Below are 20,622 nucleotides of genomic sequence, written 5' to 3'. Positions count from 1 at the left end.
ATTTGCATTTCTTTAATAATTATTGATGTTGATCCCCTTTTCATGTTCCTCTTGGCCATCTGTATGTCTTCTTCGGTGAAATGTCAATTTAGGTCTTCCGCCCATTTTTTCATTGGGTTGTTTTTTTTTTTTTTTAAGAAGATGTTGGGGGTAGGAGTTTATTAATTAATTTATTTATTTTTGCTGTGTTGGGTCTTCGTTTCTGTGTGAGGGCTTTCTCTAGTTGGGGCAAGCGGGGACCACTCTTCATCGCGGTGGGTGGGCCTCTCACCATCGCGACCTCTCTTGTTGCGGAGCACAGGCTCCAGACGCGCAGGCTCAGTAGCTGTGGCTCACGGGCTCAGTTGCTCTGCGGAATGTGGGATCCTCCCAGACCAGGGCTCGAACCCGTGTCCCCTGCATTGGCAGGCAGATTCTCAACCACTGCGCCACCAGGGAAGCCCGGTTGTTTGTTTTTTTGACATTGAGCTCCACGAGCTGTTTGTATATTTTGGAGACTAATCCTTTGTCTGTAGCTTCGTTTTGCAAATATATTCTCCCATTCTGAGGGTTGTCTTTTCGTCTTGTTTATGGTTTCTTTTGCTGTGCAAAAGCTTTTAAGTTTAATTAGGTCCCATTTGTTTATTTTTTGTTTTTATTTTGCTTACCCTAGGAGGTGGGTCAAAAAGATCTTGCTGTGGTTTACGTCACAGAGTGTTTTTCCTATGTTTTCCTCTAAGAGGTTTATAGTGTCCGGTCTTACATTTAGGTCTTCAATCTTTGAGTCAAATTTAAACAAGGACAAGGAGGTAACAGGAAGTGTGCCTACATTTATTGATGCTTTTGTTTGCCCGTACCAGGTTGAACTCTGGGGATACAAAGATAAAAGAGCTCCTTATGAAGCTCAAAGTCTAGGTGGGAAAAAAATTGTAATCCAGTTTAGTGATTTAAGGTCAGTAATGGATCAGAAAAGACTTCCATCTCTAGATGAGATAATATATTGGCTCTTCCCTTTCTGATAACTGTGACAAGACCAGAATCTTGATTGATGAATGTGTGGTGGGGTGGAAAGAGAGACTAGGGAATGCATTCTTGGCAGTTTACTCTTAACAAATTAACGTTAACTATGTGGAGGGAGGATTGTGAGAAAGAAGGCTGAATTAGGTAGGTGGAGTCATATTTTGAAGACCCTTAATGTCATGCTAAGCAATTTGAACTCAATCCTGTGGAGTAATGATCTCCAAAATGGAGTGTTCTCAAAGCCAGAAGGTGTGCAGGATGGAGTTCCAGAGGTAAATATTAGAATATCTATAAATAAATAAATAAATTAGAATATCTAGTTCATTTTAATTTTATCTCTTCTTTTAAATCTATTTTTACATATGTTATAGAAAGAGCATATTATATCATTTATAGTGATTTGTGTGTTTTGGGTTTTTTTTAATTTTTAATTTTTGGCTGCATTGGGTCGTTATTGCTCCGTGTGGGCATTCTCTAGTTGTGGTGAGTGGGGACTACTCTTTGTTGTGGTGCGTGGGCTTCTCATTGTGGTGGCTTCTCTTGTTGTGGAGCACAGACAGGTTCTAGGCGTGCGGGCTTCAGTAGTTGCAGCACATGGGCTCAGTAGTTGTGGCTCACGGGCTCCAGAGCACAGGCTCAGTAGTTGCAGTGCATGGACTTAGTTGCTCCGTGGCATGTGGGATCTTCCCGGACCAGGGCTCAAACCTGAGTCCCTGCATTGGCAGACGGATTCTTATCCACTGTGCCACCAGGGAAGTCCCGATTTGTGTGTTTTTAAATAAATATTTTAAGTGGGAATAAGTGGATAAATATTTATCTTTTTTTTTTTTTTTGGTTTGGACAACACTATTTTAGGGTGTCTTTAAGCAGAAAAATTAAATAAGCAGTGGAAATTGGAGTATGGATTAGAATATGGGAAAACTGCTGTGAGAGAGACCAGTTAAAAGACTGGAAAAGGGCTTCCCTGGTGGCGCAGTCGTTAAGAATCCACCTGCCAATGCAGGGGACATGGGTTCAAGCCCTGGTCTGGGAATATCCCACATGCCGCGGAGCAACTAAGCCCGTGCGCCACAGCTACTGAGTGTGCGCTCTAGAGCCCGCAAGCCACAACTACTGAAGCCCGCGTGCCTAGAGCCCATGCTCCTCAACAAGAGAAGCCACCACAATGAGAAGCCTGCACACCTCAACAAAGAGTAGCCCCCGCTTGCCACAACCAGAGAAAGCTCGCACGCAGCAACGAAGACCCAACGCAGCCAAAAATAAATAAATAAGTATATATTTTTTAACTTAAAAAAAAAAAAAGACTGGAAAAATATTTTGAGGCCTGAACTAAGACAGTGCAGTGGAAATAAAAGAGGAGGACTTGGGACCAGTGAGATGTGAGGAAGGGGTATTGGGTAGGAGATGTGAGGAAGGGGTACTGGGTAGGAAAGAGAAGACTTCAGCCCTAGGCTATGGCCAGCTTTCTGTCTTCCGATCCTGGATGGTGGTGACACTATAAGCTAAGGAGCAGAGGAAGGATATTTCGTTCTAAGCCTAAGGATTATCACATTTCTTATTTACACACTAAGTTGGTCATTCCTTCCTGCACCTGCTGGTCAGACCTTAGTAAAAACAAAGTGGCAGTTGGCCCTTTGCTGAACACTTTGGGGACTGCAGACTGGGAATCTTTTCCAAGTATTTCAACCAAAATTGAGCATAGTGAGGTCTCCGTTGTAGTTAGCCATCAGTAATTATTAAAGCACCAAACTACTCTTGGGGATTGGATTGGGATTGGACCACATAGGTAATGTAAATTGTGACCATTCACGGTCACACCAAGTAGCTGAATTCATTAGTTACGAATGGGCAGGGGTGGAGTGTAGGGTGGTGATTTGGATCATAAGCCATTGTTTGTGGAAGTGCTGAGTGGGTAAACGCATGGTAGTTACCTTGCTCTGACAGTTTTTTTCCAGGGGAGTAAGTGTGTTTTTCTTTCTCCTTTCTGTAGGAAGTTGTTTCCCAGATTGTGTTATTTATAACAATCTGTCATGGAACAGCTTCCAGGAAAAGAAAAGAGGCTAGTCCCCATAGCTCCCCCTACCTCCTACCCCACCATTACCACCACACACACATACATCCGGTTTTGTTTTTTTCTTCTAGTTTTACTCAATGGTTTTGGCTTGATTGAAAATGTTCTTATAATGACAGATTTCTGGACTTTGCCATGGCTTGGTAATTGGGTTTTCTAAACTTTATTTGTCTGCTTTAGCCAAGACTAATTGGCAGCAGTTTGAATTTTGAATTCCTGGGTATCTTGAATACTAAAGTGCTATCTTCTACTTTCCCTTGAAGACCTTGTGTGTTTCCACTTGGTGGAAAATGCACACATTTGCTGTCCTTTAGAGCTGTGCTTTTTGCCCTTGACATTGCCTTGGTTCCTCTAGAGGAGCAGGCTTGGGATAAAGCTCACTGAGGACTGTTAGAATAGTGAATAGGGAGGTCTGTGGAGATGCCAGTTGGTCTCTGCAGAAGATGAGGCATACTGTGGTGTTAGAAAAGAACTGGTCGCCCAAAACACAAGGCAGCTGAGGGTTGGTGTGTCCCAGGAACTTTCAAGTTAAGATATACAGTTGCTTCACAGTCCAAACAGTCTATGTTTATTCATGGTTTGTGATCACACATGATCAGAAATACTTCTGGCTCTTAACAGTTTTTCCACTTTCTTTCTCTGGGCTCCAGTTAGTAGAAGAACATTTGCATTTCTAGAGTGGGCTTTGCATTTTTAGAATAAAAATAAAAACAATAGTCATTTATTTTCTTCCTGTTACAACTTTTATTAAAATGTAAAGAAAAATAGCACTACGAAGATGAAAGGATGATTTCATTTTCCTTTTAGACTTTAGTTTCTTCTTCCAGGATTTCTAGCTTTGGAAACAAAGTACAGTTTGTCAGCAGAGACCTTCCTTTGGAAGTGGAGTTGCAGAGAAGACAGGAATGTGTTTGGTCTCAGTGAGAGTGGTGCATTCTCTGGGAGCAGAGGCAGGAAGAGGGCCTGATGGAATAGCACCTCCATCTGTATCCAAGGCCCTGCCCTTTCAGACTGAAGCCTTTCTTCTCACGCTGAGAACAGATGGCAACCAGACACAGGGGAGGGCTCTGTTCCTTGTGCTCCTTGGGGATTTTGCATTCAGCTTAGCAAAAAGTCGTCTAAAAGCAAAGAGGTAAATGAGGCTGCAGACTGTTCACAATTAGGCAGGACTTGTTTGACCTTCACTATGCTGACAGATTTATTTTTTGCAGATATTGAATGATAACAGCATTTATATTCCAAGACAACATTGTCACCACTTGAGAGGCATCTGCATTGGGGTCGTTTTCTTCACTCTGGAGTACACTTAATAATTAAATTTATTGTGGAACAGTCAGCTTGCAGAAATCAGTCATCTTATTAAAGAAACTTAGAAAAATAGAAAGGATTTTTTTTCTTCAACAAACTGTCATTTTCATTATAAAGAAATGGGGCAACTTCTGTACTGCTGTAAGTGACATGTCTTTAGTAAATGGTCCATACTTCCTCCCTTCTAAGCATTGTTAACAAGAAGTAGGATTCTGCAAGCTATTTCTTCCTTAGCTTGCATGTATGTGGGCTGATCTGTTAATGTTTGACAGTTCCTGGATGGTTGAGCTGCAGACTTAAGGAATTTTTTTTTCCTAAGAAGAAGATGTTTATAGGAACTTTTTTTTTTTTAGCTCAGTTAAGATCCAGAAAAAATTAAGAGAGCTTTAAGTAGAAGAGTAGAAAAAAATCCAAATTTGAACTTCTTAAACTTAAGAGGCCTTCAAAAGGAATTGTTTAAGCTATAAATAATGAGTTATATGTAGAAAAAAGAAATGACGGTTCTGGTACAGATTCTGTATTCGGCATAAGAAATTGCAGGCAGTAAGATAAGGCATTCTGATGGTTGAGTCACTTCCTGAGCAAGTATGATTCTTTGCTTTCCTAGAATGTAAGTTGAAATTATCTATATTTTCCCCCAAAGCAGGAATCTTGATTTTTTGTTTTTTGGTTTTTTGTGGTATGCGGGCCTCTCACTGTTGTGGCCTCTCCCGTTGCGGAGCACAGCCTCCGGACACGCAGGCTCAGCGGCCATGGCTCACGGGCCCAGCCGCTCCGCGGCATGTGGGATCTTCCCGGACCAGGGCACGAACCCGTGTCCCCTGCATCGGCAGGCAGACTCTCAACCACTGTGCCACCAGGGAAGCCCAGGAATCTTGATTTTAAATTAAAATCTTAGAAAAGTTGGAGCTACTTACAGAAGTTTCCATGTAGATATTTACTTTATTCTTAAATCTGGAATAATTTACTCCAGTGTTTTTCAGACTTTTTAAAATAGCAGAACCTGTACTGTTATGAGGATTAAATGAGTGCTTTTATTATACATACCTGAGGTTGTATTATAATTGTTTATTAGCTAGACTGATTTCCCAAAGAAGGGCACATTATAATATATTCATGTGTTATTTATTTCCTAGTATTGTAGAAAAGTGACTTTAAGTTTTTTTAAATTAATTTTTATGGGAGTATAGTTGCATTACAATGTTGTGTTAGTTTCTACTGTACAGTAAAATGAATCAGCTATACATATACATATATCCCCTCTTTTTTGGATTTCCTTCCCATTTAGGTCACCACATTGCATTAAGTAGAGTTCCCTGTGCTATACAGTATGTTCTCATTAGTTATCTATTTTATACATAGTATCAATAATGTATATGTATCAATCCTAATCTTCCAATCAAAGTGACTGCTTTAAAATAAAGTATTTCATAACGATATTGAATCATCAGACTTTGCCAAGGTGCTTTTTGAACTGTAAAGGGATGTATAAATTTAAGATCACTAACTCCATACTCACAGAAATAGACAATGTGGTGGTTTTCATACTCTGTACATTAGAGCCCAGGATTCCAGAGGTGCCTCAGGGACAGCAGCAGTAAGGCGTACACAAAGGGGAGGTAGGAATTCCAGACCCTCCCCCAACACAGCTCAATTAGAATGACCCCATTTATTTTACCTGTGCTACTGCTATAAAAAAGGTTTGAGAGCAAGTGTGCAGTTTGTGTTCTTTGAAGACATTGTAAGTTTATCCTGTGATGATTTGTGTGATCCATTGTCCTTTGTGATATTGACTTTTCCCCTTCTCCATTTGACAGACAGATGTACTGGTCCTGAGCTGTGATCTGATAACAGATGTTGCCTTACATGAGGTAGTGGACCTGTTCAGAGCTCATGATGCATCACTTGCCATGTTAATGAGAAAAGGTCAAGATGGCTTAGAACCAGTTCCAGGTCAAAAGGGGGGAAAAAAAGCAGGTAAGGAGACTAGAGTTTGATTTATTTGTTTGTTGGGTTCTTATAATTATTATTATCATTCATGCTTTCACTTAAGAAACATTTATTGAGAACTGACTCTACTGTGCTAGAGGTTGATGACATAAAGTCAAATAAGACACAGTCCCTGATTTGAAGAGGCTTATAACTATTTTTTTTTTTTTTTTTTTTTTTTTTTGTGGTACGCGGCCCTCTCACTGTTGTGGCCTCTCCCGTTGCGGAGCACAGGCTCCAGACGCGCAGGCTCAGCGGCCATGGCTCACGCGCCCAGCCGCTCCGCGGCATGTGGGATCTTCCCGGACCGGGGTACGAACCCGTATCCCGTGCATCGGCAGGCAGACTCTCAACCACTGCGCCACCAGGGAAGCCCTGAAGAGGCTTATAACTATTGATTAGATTCTGTACCATCCAAGAGGCTTTTGTCTGCAGAGAGGAGCACTCAGAACTGTTTGCATTGTGTTTAAAACTCAAATAATTGAATACATATACTAAGAAACCAAAAAATCTAATTTAAAATCAATGTTTAAAAAATAACTAAAATTTGATTACAAATTAAATTAGATATCTTTAAGCAATTAAAATTATTATTACAAATTTAGTATGGTTGATTCTTCTGAATACACCAATCACCCTGAACAGCCAATAAACAAAATAGTCATTAACCATGCTTTGTCTTCTTAGGATTACAACATACTTATCTTGATATTTCCTAGAATTCTAGTAGTGGGTTATATTTTTTTTTAATCTTCAGAGGGTTATAGTAATCTTACCAGACCAAAAAGAAAAGGAATAATACTCTAGTCCAGCCAGGGTTATAGAATTTGGCTTACTGACTTGTTAATTGATTTTTAGTTAAGGCATAGTTCATGATTGCTTTTCCCAGAGTATTTCAAACCTGAGTCACTGATTCTATGACTGGGCTACTTTTAATAACTGAACTCATGGGACTTCCCTGGTGGCACAGTGGTTAAGACTCTGCGCTCCCAATGCAGGGGGCCCGGGTTCGATCCCTGGTCAGGGAGCTAGATCCCACATGCATGCCACAACTAAGAGTTCGCATGCCACAACTAAAGATCCCACATGCCACAACTAAGGAGCCAGCGAGCAGCAACTAAGGACTCTACATGCTGCAACCAAGACCTGGTGCAACCGAATAAATACTAAAAAAACCCAAAACTGAACTTATGACCAAAAAGCTTTGTTAGATCATACTTTTTATATAGGCTTTAGTTTTTCCTGGAATGATGTATTTTTTCCCTGGAGTTTTTCCCTGGAATGATGTGTTCTTTAGGTTTTTCTTAGTCAGAATTATGTAACCCATTGTCCTGTCATTATATATTGATGCAGTCTGTTGCAATTATTAGAAGCTATGTATGGCTTATTAGTATCTGACTATTATTAATAGAGCCACCTAGAATGTTCATTCCTAGGATTTGAGTAATGTAGTTTGTACTTTTAGCTCTCTTCTTCAGGGCATTTGGTTAACTTGTAATTTTGGATTATAGCATTGAAACTTCTTTCTAGTTGCTGTTTGTGCTAAAGCAATCACTGGTGCAGATCAATTGTTGAATCCTCTTTCTACCTTGTTATTATGTATGCTTCTCATGTGGATCAGTCCTTTTGTTCTTGACATAGTTTCTACTTCTGTGAGGTCTGGTTTGCTTACAATTCCCTGTATTCAGCCTTTTCTACCTATACAGATAAAAACAACTGTGTATCCAGACTTTATAAACATATGTATATTTTACAAATATTAATGTTTTCTTTTTTTCATACTCCTCTACTTATAACAATTTTAGAAAATCAAATACCCTACTATAGTTACTCTTCTTGGTATTATAACTTTTTATTATGTTACACATTAGCCTTTATCTCTTAAGTATCATTATAAATGTGTAGCTTTTCACAATTTTATTTTAAATTAACTGTAACTATTATCTATCTATTCAGTTTAAAATGTTTTGATGCTTAAGTTGTCACAACGTGGTTAGTGGAAGTTACTTTATGTTGGCTCTTCTATTCTCTTTGAAAAGGTATGATGTATACTGGTAACTTGCTGTATGGTTATAGTGTGAGTATGGAGGTCAGGGAAGCAGGAAATGGTACTGGAGAGAATACAGGGGTTAGACTAAAGAGTTTGAACTTTATCCCCAAAACAGTGGGGAGTTGTTTGAGGAATTTTAAACAAGAAAATGTCATAATCAGATTTGCGTATAGAAAGACTTTTCATTCTTAACATGAAATTTTGAACTCCTCTCAATATCTGTATTTTGTTATGTTTGACGGCTAAGTTTCACCTAAATGACTGAGTTTTAAATTCTTACCATGGAATGCTATGCATTTCAGTGATAAGCATTTTTTTAAAAGAATCCTAAATTTCTCATTGTGTATTTGGCCTGCCTCTTGGCTGCTCTTATGTGCCAGAACAGCCTGCAGTTCTCTCATTCTCAGATACTGTTCAATATAGTCTAGATCCCTTAGGTCCAAGTTTCCCAAACTGTGTTCTTACTGGCTTATTGGAGAATGCCTAATGGCTAGATGTGTCAGGAACCATCGTTAGCCCTGTTGCCACTTCCTTCTCAGATTTGTAGGAGCTGTAGCTACTGAGGAGGGCAGGATCAAACTTACGTTTGGATTTTTTGGACTGTTTTTTTTTTTTCCTACTACAAGCCTTTACACATGATGTTCTCTACCAGAAATGCTCTCCCCTTACCCACAACACATGCACTCTAAATCCAGCTTAGCCTTCAAGTTATTTGCTGAGAGAGGTCTTCCTTGACCCTCTAATATGAAATTATAGCCCCTTGTTTGCCTACGTATGGCAGCCCTACTCTCTTACTTACTCTCTCCTCTACTGGACCATAAGCTCCGTGAGAATAGGGGTCATGTCCAGTTTGTTCACTTTATCCCCAGCGTCTGGCTCAGTTATGGCCGGTGGTGACAAGTAAGTAGATATTACTGAATGGGTTGAAGGGCCTGCCTATAAAGGTAGTTCTTTTTGCCCCCGAGGTAAGAGAAAGTAAATTCAAGCCCTAGATGTTTAAATCCTAAAAATTTGAGTCTGAGCTGTAGTTAGATTCATGAGTGGGTATTATAAGAGCCCGAGTTTCAGCAATATAGGTTTAGCACACTGACACTACATTGCCTATTAATTTTTTTTTCTTTTCTTTTCTTTTTTTTTGCCACACCACGCAGCGTGTGGGATCTTAGTTCCCCGACCAGGGATTGAACCCGTGCCCCCTGCAGTGGAAGCATGTAGTCCTAAACACTGGACGGGGAATTCCCATTGCCTATTAATTTGTGTTTAGAAATGTTTTCAAGATTTTTAAATTAAACAGCTACTGCTGTAGCATGGTTGTTAAAAGCACAGGTTCTGGAGTTCAGACTGTGTGGGCTTCAACACTCAAAAACTGTGTGGTCTTGGACAAATTGTCTAACTGACCTGAACTTCATTATCTTTAGCTGTAAAATGAGACTGAATCCTTTGGGGATTTTTGTGTGAGAATTAAATGAGATGTTTGTAAAGCATGTGATCTGCTACTTGACACTATAGTTGGCCCTTCGTATCCAGGTTTCGCAATATGGATTCAACCAACCAGTTGTGTAAAGATAATTAATTTCCACTTACCATCCCTTGCTTGTTAGAAAATCCAGGATTTCCTTCTTTCTCAATTTCAGTGAGAACATAGTGTGTTTATTTTGCTTAATTACAGATTAACATGTTTACTAAGGGGCTTTTCTTTCCCTGGACATTCCTGTGTGCAAATGTTTAATGCTACTATGATTTTATGACACAAATTATTGACTATTATCTCTATAGTTCCACCATGTCTCTTGGGATATATGAAATGGAAAAAGTTCTAGGAAATTGTTTTTTAACGTATCCAGTTCACTGTAGTATTTCTCAAACTCCTTCCTAGTTCTCAGAGTTATATACAGCTTTGGTTCAGACTAGAATTAGTATATATCAAAGTGCTTCAGAATCTCACAAGTGAAGGCTGTCACTTGGTTGTCACCTCTCAATCAGCTTAGCTCCCTCTGTATTAACAAATGCTGGCAGGCAGTTCTGAGCCTATATTTCTTTTGCTTCAGCTTCCTTGATTTTTCTCAAAGCTCTACTGCAAAAAAAAAAAAAAAAAAAAAAGCAAAAACCTTCTATTCCTGCTTAGGCTTCTACTTATCTTTTTTCTCTTCTCAATCCTATTCTCACTGCCCCCTCCCCCCTTTTTTCCCTAATTATATCCAACAGAAGTGACTTGAAATCCCTGCATACTCAAAACTGAAATTCTTGTGATTGAGGAAACAGTATACAGAAGTAAGTTCAAATATGCTAGAAATTGTGTATCACAATGTGACAAGTACAGTAATAGGAGCATGTACAAAATACAGGGAACAGGTTAATGTCTTAGTTACAGGGAAATATGTTTTAAAGACATGATATTTGAAAAAAAGGAGTTGAGCAATTTACTTAGGTACAGATTGGGTAGTTGGTATGAAATCAGATCCCTGACTAACAAATGCATTAAATTTTGATGTAGTCATTGAATTTAGGACATACTATGTATAAAATCTGTGCTAAGTCCTATATGAGAAGCATAAATAATCAAGATTTGCTCATAAGGTAAAATCCAATGAATGGGGCTAGGTAGTTTTGTTATTCACCAACTTTTATATCCATCTATGGCCTAATAGCGCTTTGTGGATAGTTGTTCAATATTACATCAGTGCTAAGTGGTAGAATCAGAACTTGAACCCGTGCCTTCTAACTCCATAGCCTGGGCTTTCTACTTCTTTTTTTCTTTAATTTAGTTTTAATTTCTATCAATGTTTTATATGCCCATAATTTTAAAAGTGATGTAATTCTCCAAGGTATATTACAATAAATAGCAACCCCCATCTTGTCTCTCCTCACCTCACTCAGAGGCGGCCACTTTCAACATTTTTAGCTAATTTTTTTTCACATTTAACCCCACCTCTCAAATAACATGCTTTTCTTTGTTATGTCTTGATATTTTTAGTTTTTGGAATTATCTATTTACTTCCTACTATGAAAGTGAAAGATTTAGTTCTATTTTACCACACCTTCTGCCCCCACCACACATATGCAAACTTCCAGTCTCCTCAGCTTCCTAATATAGTTACTTATATTGTAGTGTTGATTAACTGAATATTTGATGTTTACATTATTTTGAATGTGTAAATGGTATTCACAGCTGAACCTGTAGTATGTCGTTACTTTTCTCTTTCTTCCTTTTATTTTCCTAAAAATTGTCTCATTTTTTCATTTGCTTTGTTTTCTATGTATTTATTACTAATTCAGACTTAACCCCAGTTGTGTGAATTTCCTCTCATTACTTTCCAACACACTGTTTCCCTCAATTTCAAATTCTTAAAGATCTCTCTCCTAGATTCTGGACTAGTTGCTCTGCTGTGTAACTGTCATTTTAGGTTCACCCTTCACTCTCATATCTTGAACCTCATATTTTCCTCTTTCTTAGTTTATATCCACTTTTTTTGCGGGGGGCGGCTGGGTATGAACTTCCCTTGGAAATCCTGTCCCCTCAAAATTTTGAAAGTATTATTTCACTATCTTTTAGCTTTTCTATTAAATCCAACACCATTGTGATTCTTGATTCTTTTTGTATGAGACCATTTTTTTTCCTTTCTAGAAGCTTATAGGATCTTATTATTTCTAAACTTCTAAAATTTCACATTGATATGCCTTAGTATAGTTTAATGTCATCCCCTGTGTTGGATGCTAATGGGCCTTTCAATCTGAAAATTCAAGTCCTCAGTTCTAAAAATTTTTTCTCAGATTAATTACCTTTAAAAAAAATTAAGTGAAATTTTATTAATACGTTTCATGTTCTCTTCAACTGTAATTCTCTATTTTGTTTGCCTGTTTTATTTTCAGTGAGGTATAGTTGGTTTACAATATTATATAAGTTTCAAGCATACAACATGGTGATTCACAATTTTTAAAGATTATACTCCATTTATAGTTATTTTAAAATATTGGCTATATTCCATGTGCTGTACAATATATCCTTTCAGCTTACTTATTTTATACATAGTTCTTCGTACTTCTTAATCCCCTACCCCTATCTTGCCCCTCCACCTTCCCTCTCCCCACTGGTAACCACTAGTTTGTTGTCTACATCTGTTAGTCTATTTCTTTTTTGTTATATTTTCTTTTTTGTTTTATTTTTTAAGTTCCACATGTAAGTGGTAACATACAGTGTTTGTCTTTCTCATCTGACTTAGTTCACTAAGTAAGCATAATACCTTCCAGGTCCCTCCATGTTGTTACAAATGGCAAAATTTTCATTCTTTTTTGTGGCTGATTAGTATTCCATTGTGTGTGTGTGTGCATATACATATATATATATATATATATATATATATATATATATATATATATTACATCTTCTTTATCTATTCACTTGATGGACACTTAGATTGCTTCCGTATCTTAGCTGTTATAAATAATACTGCTATGAGCATTGGGGTGCATGTATCTTTTCAGAAATGCAAATCAAAACCACAATGAGATGTTACCTCACATCTATCAGAGTGGCTGTCATCACAAGTAACAAGCGTTAGCAAGGCTGTGAAGAAAGGGGAAATTTTGTACACTGCTGGTGGGAATGTAAACTGGTGTAGCCACTGTGGAAAACAGCATGGAGGTTCCTCAGAAAGCTAAAAATAAAACTACCATATGATTCACCAGTTCCACCCCTGGGTATATATCCAAAGAAAATGAAAATACTAATCTTTTTTTTTTTTTTTAACCCACCACTCAACTCAAACTTTAAAACGTCTACCAATGTGATCTTACCCCCTCCCAACTCACTATTGTCCCCATCTAAGGTAATTATCAACACCTTACTGAATCTTATTTATCTTGTTTTGGCTTTCCTTTATCTCAGCTTTATGTATTCTAAAAATATATATTGATATGTATGTATTTTAAAATTTTTATTTATTTATTTTTGGCTGCATTGGGTCCTTGTTGCTGTGTGCAGGCTTTCTCTAGTTACAGCGAGCAGAGGCTATACTCTTCGTTGTGGTGCACGGACTTCTCATTGCAGTGGTTTCTCTTGTTGCAGAGCATGAGCTCTAGGCACGTGGGCTTTAGTATTTGTGGCACACCAGCTCAGTAGTTGTGGCTCACAGGCTCTAGAGCACAGGCTCAGTAGCTGTGGCACATGGGCTTAGTTGCTCTGTGGCATGTGGGATCTTCCTGGACCAGGGATTGAACTGTGTCCCCTGCACTGGCAGGCGGATTCTTAACCACTGTGCAACCAGGGAAGTCCTGATATATTTTTTAGTTGCTTCTAATTTTATTTAAAAAGATAGCATGATGGATGTAATCTAGTGGGACTTACTTTTTCCAATATTATATTACGGGCAGCTACAGTTTCTTCATTTTGAGTGCTATACAAAATTGCACTGTATAAGTACACTACAGTTTATTTATTCACTTTTCAAGCAATGGGGGTTTAGATTGATTCCAAATTTTTGCTGTTGTCACCAGTGCTGTTATGAACATTTATGTACATATTGTTTAATGGGCACATGTAAGAGTTTCTTAATAGAATTGCTGGGTCATAGAATATATGAATGTTCAATTTTAGGGGTAATGGTAAACAGTTTTACTCTTTTCCAAAGTGGTTATATCAGTTTCCTCAACTACCAGAGATTTAAAAGAATTCATTGCTCCATCTACTCTCCAGCACTCAGCGTTGTCAGATTCTTTGCGTCAGTTGAGCAGAAGTAAAATGGTATCTTATCTCATTGTGATCTTTGTGTACATTCCCTTGGTCTCTCGAGGTTGAGTATTTGTTCACTGGTCGTATTTATTTTCTCTTCTGTGAAATGCCTGTTTGTATATTTTGCCTAGTTTTCAATGAGTTATTTGCACATTTCTTACTGATTTGTTTCTTACCACTCATTTGTCAGTTGGATATACTGCAAATATAGTTTCCCAAAAGAAAATGGGAAAATTTTTTTTGCGGTACGCGGGCCTCTCACTGTTGTGGCCTCTCCCATTGTGGAGCACAGGCTCCGGATGCGCAGGCTCAGCGGCCATGGCTCACGGGCCCAGCCGCTCCGCGGCATGTGGGATCCTCCCGGACCGGGGCACGAACCCACATCCCCTGCATCAGCAGGCGGACTCCCAACCACTGCGCCACCAGGGAAGCCCCTCTCACTTTCTTTAAAACGTCTTATGAACAAAAATTCTTAACTTTAATATAATGAAATTTACCAAAATTTTAAAAGCATCTTTTGTGTCTTGAACTCCCTACTGTAAGTTCTGAACAAAGTTAACTTATGTTTTCTTTTTTCTTTATTTTTATTTATTTATTTATTTATTTATTTATTTTTGGCTGCATTGGGTCTTTGTTGTGGTGCACGGGCTTCTCACTGCAGTGGCTTCTCTTGTTTCAGAGCATGGGCTCTAGGTGCACAGGCTTCAGTAGTTGTGGCACGTGGACTCAGTAATTGTGGCTTGCGGGCTCTAGAGCGGAGGCCTCCATAGTTGTGGCACATGGGCTTAGCTGCTCCGCAGCATGTGGGATCTTCCCGGACCAGGGCTCGAACCCATGTCCCCTGCATTGGCAGGTGGATTCTTAACCACTGTGCCACCAGGGAAGTCCTTAACATATTTTCTAATAAGAATTTTAAAGATTTATGCTTGACACATAATTCCTTTATCCAAATAGAATTGTGTCTTGTATATGGTGTGAGGTTGGCATCCAGTTTAATCTTGTTTTCCATATAGATGTCTCTTTTTCCTTCCTCCATTTATTAAATAGCCTCTCCTTTCTCCAAGGAGAAAGGGTGAGAATCTTCTAGCAGCACATAAGTTATGAACTTATGTAACCTAATCACAAAAGTAACATCTGATTACTTTTGCCACTTTTTGTTGGTAGAAGCAAGTAGCCAGGCCAGCCCATACTCAAGGGGAGGGGATACAGAAGGGTGTGCAGGCCAGGAAGCAGTTATCATTCTTAGAGCCAGCCTGCCACAGCTGAACTCACTAGTATGTCTAGGGCCTTAGCTGTGACAGCTGAGTTTCTCTTTCCATTTAGTCTCTTATCATACAGGAGAGTAAGGGAAATGTGACTGAAGTGCAACATAGCTGAAAAATTGACTTGTTGGGAATTATTGCTCCCAGGACATTCAGTAATTCAAGGTTTTTTGTGGGCCTAAGGAGTTGGATAGGGTAAGCACTCCAAATATATCCAAAAATAACATCTCTGTGTTATTTCCTTTTAAAATGTTGGCTCGTAATCAGAGCTTTGCAGACTTTGTTATATTCTCAAGTTTCCATGTAATGGATGAATTGATATATGTCAGAGTTGCTGTGTGACATTTGAAATTCTCTGCAAAATTTAGTTTCAATTGAAATTCTCTGTAAAACTTACCTTCAAATTGGCATTATTTACCCTTCCTTCTTTGGTGTTCACTTATCTTGGTAATTAGAAAAAAACAACATGTAATTTTTTATGATAGTTTCTCCCTATTCAGATTAAAACACTGCCTATGAGATAACCAGAGACCATCTGAAGGAATGGATGCTTTCACGAACCTGAGCTAAACACATTATACACTTGAGTAAAGCATTTGGTTTTAGGTATATAGGCAGCTGCAGCCAACAGGGAAGCATGTTCAGTTGTATAGTAGCCATTGTCTGTCAATAGGAGGTAGAAAAATTCATCTTTAGAGATACCATTTTTCCTAGAGCTCACCTTTTAGTTTCTCCCTTTCAAATAGGTATTAAATCATTGCTTTATTTGATTGTTGTGAAGATCAAATGAGAGCATGTATTTTGTTTAATTTTTTAAACTTAAACATTTTATTTAATGTTTTAGTTAATAGCACTAAATAGTGCTTTACAAATATTAACTCATTTAGTTCTCCTAAAAATCCTGTGAGGTAGGCGTAGGCACTATTATCCCCATTTTACAGGTGAAACTGAGGAATGGAAGTTTATTATCTTGCTCAAAGAGATACAACTAATAAGTGGGATTCATACCCAGGTGGTCTAGCTTCAGAGGCTCTCTTCTTAATCGTTATGCTATGCTGCCTCTATGTGAAAATGTTTTTGTAAGCTATAAATAGATACTGTATGGATGTTAGTAGCAGATTTTATTAAATGTTCAACACTACACTAGATGTTGTGGGAGATCTAAAGGAATCATAAGTCTGCCTTTGAACAGTTTGTAATCTTGTTGGGGAAAAGAAATATCTAACACAGAAGACAGCAATAATATGGCATCCTATAAGATCATTGTCTACCAGAGAACTCTCCACATCTAGTAAATATCTACCTTATTTTCTTTCAGTGCTCCCATACACAGCACAAAATCTAGTGCATAGTAGACATATAGTTAATGTTGGTTAAATGTGGATGCCCTTAAATGCTATTCCCATTTTCACAGTGAGCAAACCTAGGTTATTATTTACAGAGAAACAGTTGCAATTTCTTTCTGTGCCATGCAGTGGGCTTGTGGTTCATCTACTTAATTTGGCTAAGCAGTATCTTGACTGGCCCTCTTTTTTTTTTTTTTTAACTTTTAATTTTTTTGATATATACTGGTTTAGTTTTTTTTAATTTATTTATTATTTTTATTTTTCGCTGTGTTGAGTCTTAGTTGCTGCATGCGGGCTTTCTCTAGTTGCAGTGAGTGGGGGCCACTCTTAGTTGCGGTCCGCGGGCTTCTCATTGCGGTGGCTTCTCTTGTTGCGGAGCACAGGCTCTAGGCACGGAGGCTTCAGTAGTTGTGGCACTCGGGCTAGTAGTTGTGGCTCATGGGCTTAGTTGCTCCACGGCATGTGGGATCTTCCCAGACCAGGGCTTGAAACCATGTCTCCTGCATTGGCAGGCGGTTTCTTAACCACTGCGCCACCAGGGAAGTCCCCTACTTATTTAGTTTTGACAAATAAAAATTCTGTATTTAAGGTATACAACATGATGTTTTGACATCATATGTAGATGTTGTGAAATGATTACCACAATCAAACTAATTAACATATCCATCACCTCCTTAACTTTTAATTTTTGACACAATTTTACATTTACAGAAGGTTACAGGAGTAGTATAAAGGTCGCAAATATCCTTTACCCAGATTCCCCAAATGTTAACATTTGCTCTAGTATTCTCCCGCTTTCCCTCTTATAATATATATTCCATGTGAATCTAATGAATATATAACATATTATATATGTAATTATTATTTTTCTGAGCTATTTATGAGAATAAATTGCAGATATGATTCCCTTTGCCTTTAATACATCAATGTGTATCTTTCCCCCACACCCCACACTCTCTTAAAACAGAAAATTACATTGGTACCATACTTTAATCTACAGACTTTATTCAGGCTTCACCAGTTAACCTAATAATATCCTTTAGAGCAATACAAAAAAACTTTGACTGCCCATGTTTTAAACATTGTGGTGAGTATGTGTTACATAGCACTCACTCCTGTATTTGGTTCTAAAAGCAATGTGAGCAGGTGCCCTCTTCCCTGACTTAGTCATACAGGTGGGGCAAATGGCTTTGTTTGATTTTCCTTTTTTGTGTGTGATTCAGTGGAGCAGCGTGACTTCATTGGAGTGGACAGCACAGGAAAGAGGCTGCTCTTCATGGCTAATGAAGCAGACTTGGATGAGGAGCTGGTCATTAAGGGATCCGTCCTGCAGAAGTAAGCCCTGGGGTTTTTCTTTTTGGCAATTCTCCTTGTCTTAAAACAAAATAAAGCCACCCAGTGGATGGGAAAGAGGGAATGAAAACTAGATTAAACTGTGTGAAATTGACAAAAGTATGTGAATGTTTTCCCATGAGATAGAATGGAGGCTTTTCTTCACCACACAAGCTTAGCTTTTCCCTGTGTCTTTTCCTGCCAAGGTAGAATCAAATCCTGCACAGGAGCGGGGCAGAGCAGCTGTGGAGAGAACAGGGAACAGGACTGTCTTTCCGACAGTGTTATAGAACTTCTTTTTTTTTTTTTTAATTGTGATAAACACACAACATAAAATTTACCACCTTAACCATATTTAAGTGTACAGTTCAGTAGTGTTAAAAGTATGTGGACATTGTTGTTAAGCAGATCTCCAGAACTTTTTCATCTTGCAAACCTGAAGCTCTGTATCCATTAAACAACAACTCTCCCTTATCTGCTCTCCCCAGGCCCTGGTAACCACCATTTGACTTTCTGTTTTTCTGAATTTGACTACTTGACGTACCATTTATAAGTGGAATCATGCACTATTTGTCTTTTTGTCACTGGCTTATTTCACTTAATTAGTATAATATCCTCAAGGTTTATCCACATTGTATCATGTGTCAGAATTTCCTTCCTTTTAAGGCTGCATAAATTCCGTTGTGTGTATACACCACATTTTCTCTATCTGTTCATCTATCAGTGGACATTTGGGTTGCTTCCACCTCTTGGCTATTGTGAATAATGCTGCAGTGAACATGGATGTGCAGATATCCCTTTGAGATCCTGCTTTGAATTCTTCTGGATATATATCCAGAGGTGGGATTGCTGGATTATTTGATAGTTCCTTTTTTTTTTTTTTTGAGGAACCTCCATACTGTTTTCCATTTTACAATCACACCAACCATGATGAGGATATAATTTCTTCATATCCTCATCAAAGCTTGTTATTTTCTATATTTTTGACAGTGGCCATCCTAATGGCTGCACCTAGGCAACCTCGTCACATTTTCTTCAATCAGCATTTTATTGACTGCTTGCTCAGAAGCCACTATACTCAGAGCTTTACTGCCTGATGCCAGTACATAGGAATGCTTAATAAATGTTTGGAGCCTGGATGAAATGAATGTAAGAGGAGTAATTGGGAAAGAAAAATGTCTTACTGGTTGGTGGGTTTTTTCCTGTTTGTTTGTTTTGCTATCCAGCACAACAGAGGTAGGAGACATATTTCAGAGTATATATTTTAATGAAAATGAAATTAAACTCTAGCTTCAGTTGGCCCAATTACCCTTATGGATAAGAGTTCTATATTAGAGCCTTGCAAAGAAACACTTGTGGATTAAAGTGGATGCTTCAGATTGCATCACAGAGCTTCCTACTACTAGTTTCTAATTAAATGTGAAAAACAAATTAATTTTAAAAATGGCAGAAATTTCAACAGTAGCAAACACAGTAAGATAATCAAACATAATAAAGCTTAAAAATTGGTGGCCAAGGAAAGAAACAAGATTCTGGTGAGGAACAGAAGGGAATAACAGTAGGCTCCGAACTCCACCCTATCACCACTCCCCAGAAGCCATACTGATGTGTTAATGAAACCCTGCAAATTCTCACTAACAGCTCCAGGTCTGGAAAGAAGCAAACTGAGTACATATCTATACATTTATCTTCTTCTGACTGAGAAGCAGTGAGAACAACTGATAGGGAGTAAATGATGCAGCAGGGAAAACGAACAATGAGGTTGACTCTTTAACAGAAACAAAAGATGTAATCCTAAAAAAATGAATAGGTGAAATAATGTGAAGCTGGAGACTGTCCTTCCATAGGAATGGGGTAACCCCTTACGTATGTGGAATGAAACAAGAATATTTAACAGAATCTCAGGAAAGAGAAATAATTGGACAACGACTCTACAGTACCTTGGTGAGTTCCCTATACCCTTTCCATCCCTCCCACTCACATCATTCCCTGAAGCCATAGAAAAGTACACAGAATACAAAATAAGCAGCACTCACATGGTAGCCAGTCTCAGATACATGAGGATGAGAGATAAGAATTCATCTATAATATATCAAAATAAATAAAACAAGCATGAACAAGACCAAAAGAATCAGTGTGTCAACTGTGCAAATATATAGCAAAAATGAAAGCAAGAAAAATGCCCTGCAAAAAAAAAAAACCTGCCCTGAGAAAAACATAACTCAATGAATAGAAAGAATTTCCTTACAAATATACAATTCTACCACTGCAAAACAACTCAGTAGAATATGAATTTCATAAGTAAGAGTTCAGTGATGAGATGATAAAACAACAAAATGAGATAAAAGAAGATATTATAGAACTAAGAAAATAAATTGAGGACCAAATAACTTAATTACAGAATTAATTAATTAATTTAAAAATAGCAAAGAGCAGAACTGACACCACTGAAAATCAAATTATATTCATAGAGGAAAAGTTTAAGATTTTCAGTAATTTAGATGAAAATGAAAATAATTGAAATTAAAATCTAATAG

At 38.1% G+C, this 20,622-nt stretch overlaps 1 protein-coding gene across 2 annotated transcripts in view; it reads left to right on the top strand.

Annotated features, from left to right (window-relative positions):
* Positions 1 to 20,622, top strand: part of EIF2B3 (eukaryotic translation initiation factor 2B subunit gamma) — a 146,343-nt gene that overhangs the window by 49,017 nt on the left and 76,704 nt on the right. For both annotated transcript variants that reach the window (XM_060083102.1, XM_060083095.1), the window contains exons 4-5: positions 6,196 to 6,355; positions 17,977 to 18,088. In XM_060083102.1, the coding sequence (XP_059939085.1) occupies positions 6,196 to 6,355; positions 17,977 to 18,088 (272 nt within the window). The remainder of the gene's footprint in view (positions 1 to 6,195; positions 6,356 to 17,976; positions 18,089 to 20,622) is intronic.

Source organism: Mesoplodon densirostris, chromosome 2, assembly GCF_025265405.1.
Source record: "Mesoplodon densirostris isolate mMesDen1 chromosome 2, mMesDen1 primary haplotype, whole genome shotgun sequence".
Classification (NCBI taxonomy): Eukaryota; Metazoa; Chordata; class Mammalia; order Artiodactyla; family Ziphiidae; genus Mesoplodon; species Mesoplodon densirostris.
The sequence above is the reverse complement of the archived record's forward strand: the minus strand, read 5'-3'. Positions and strand labels throughout refer to the sequence as shown.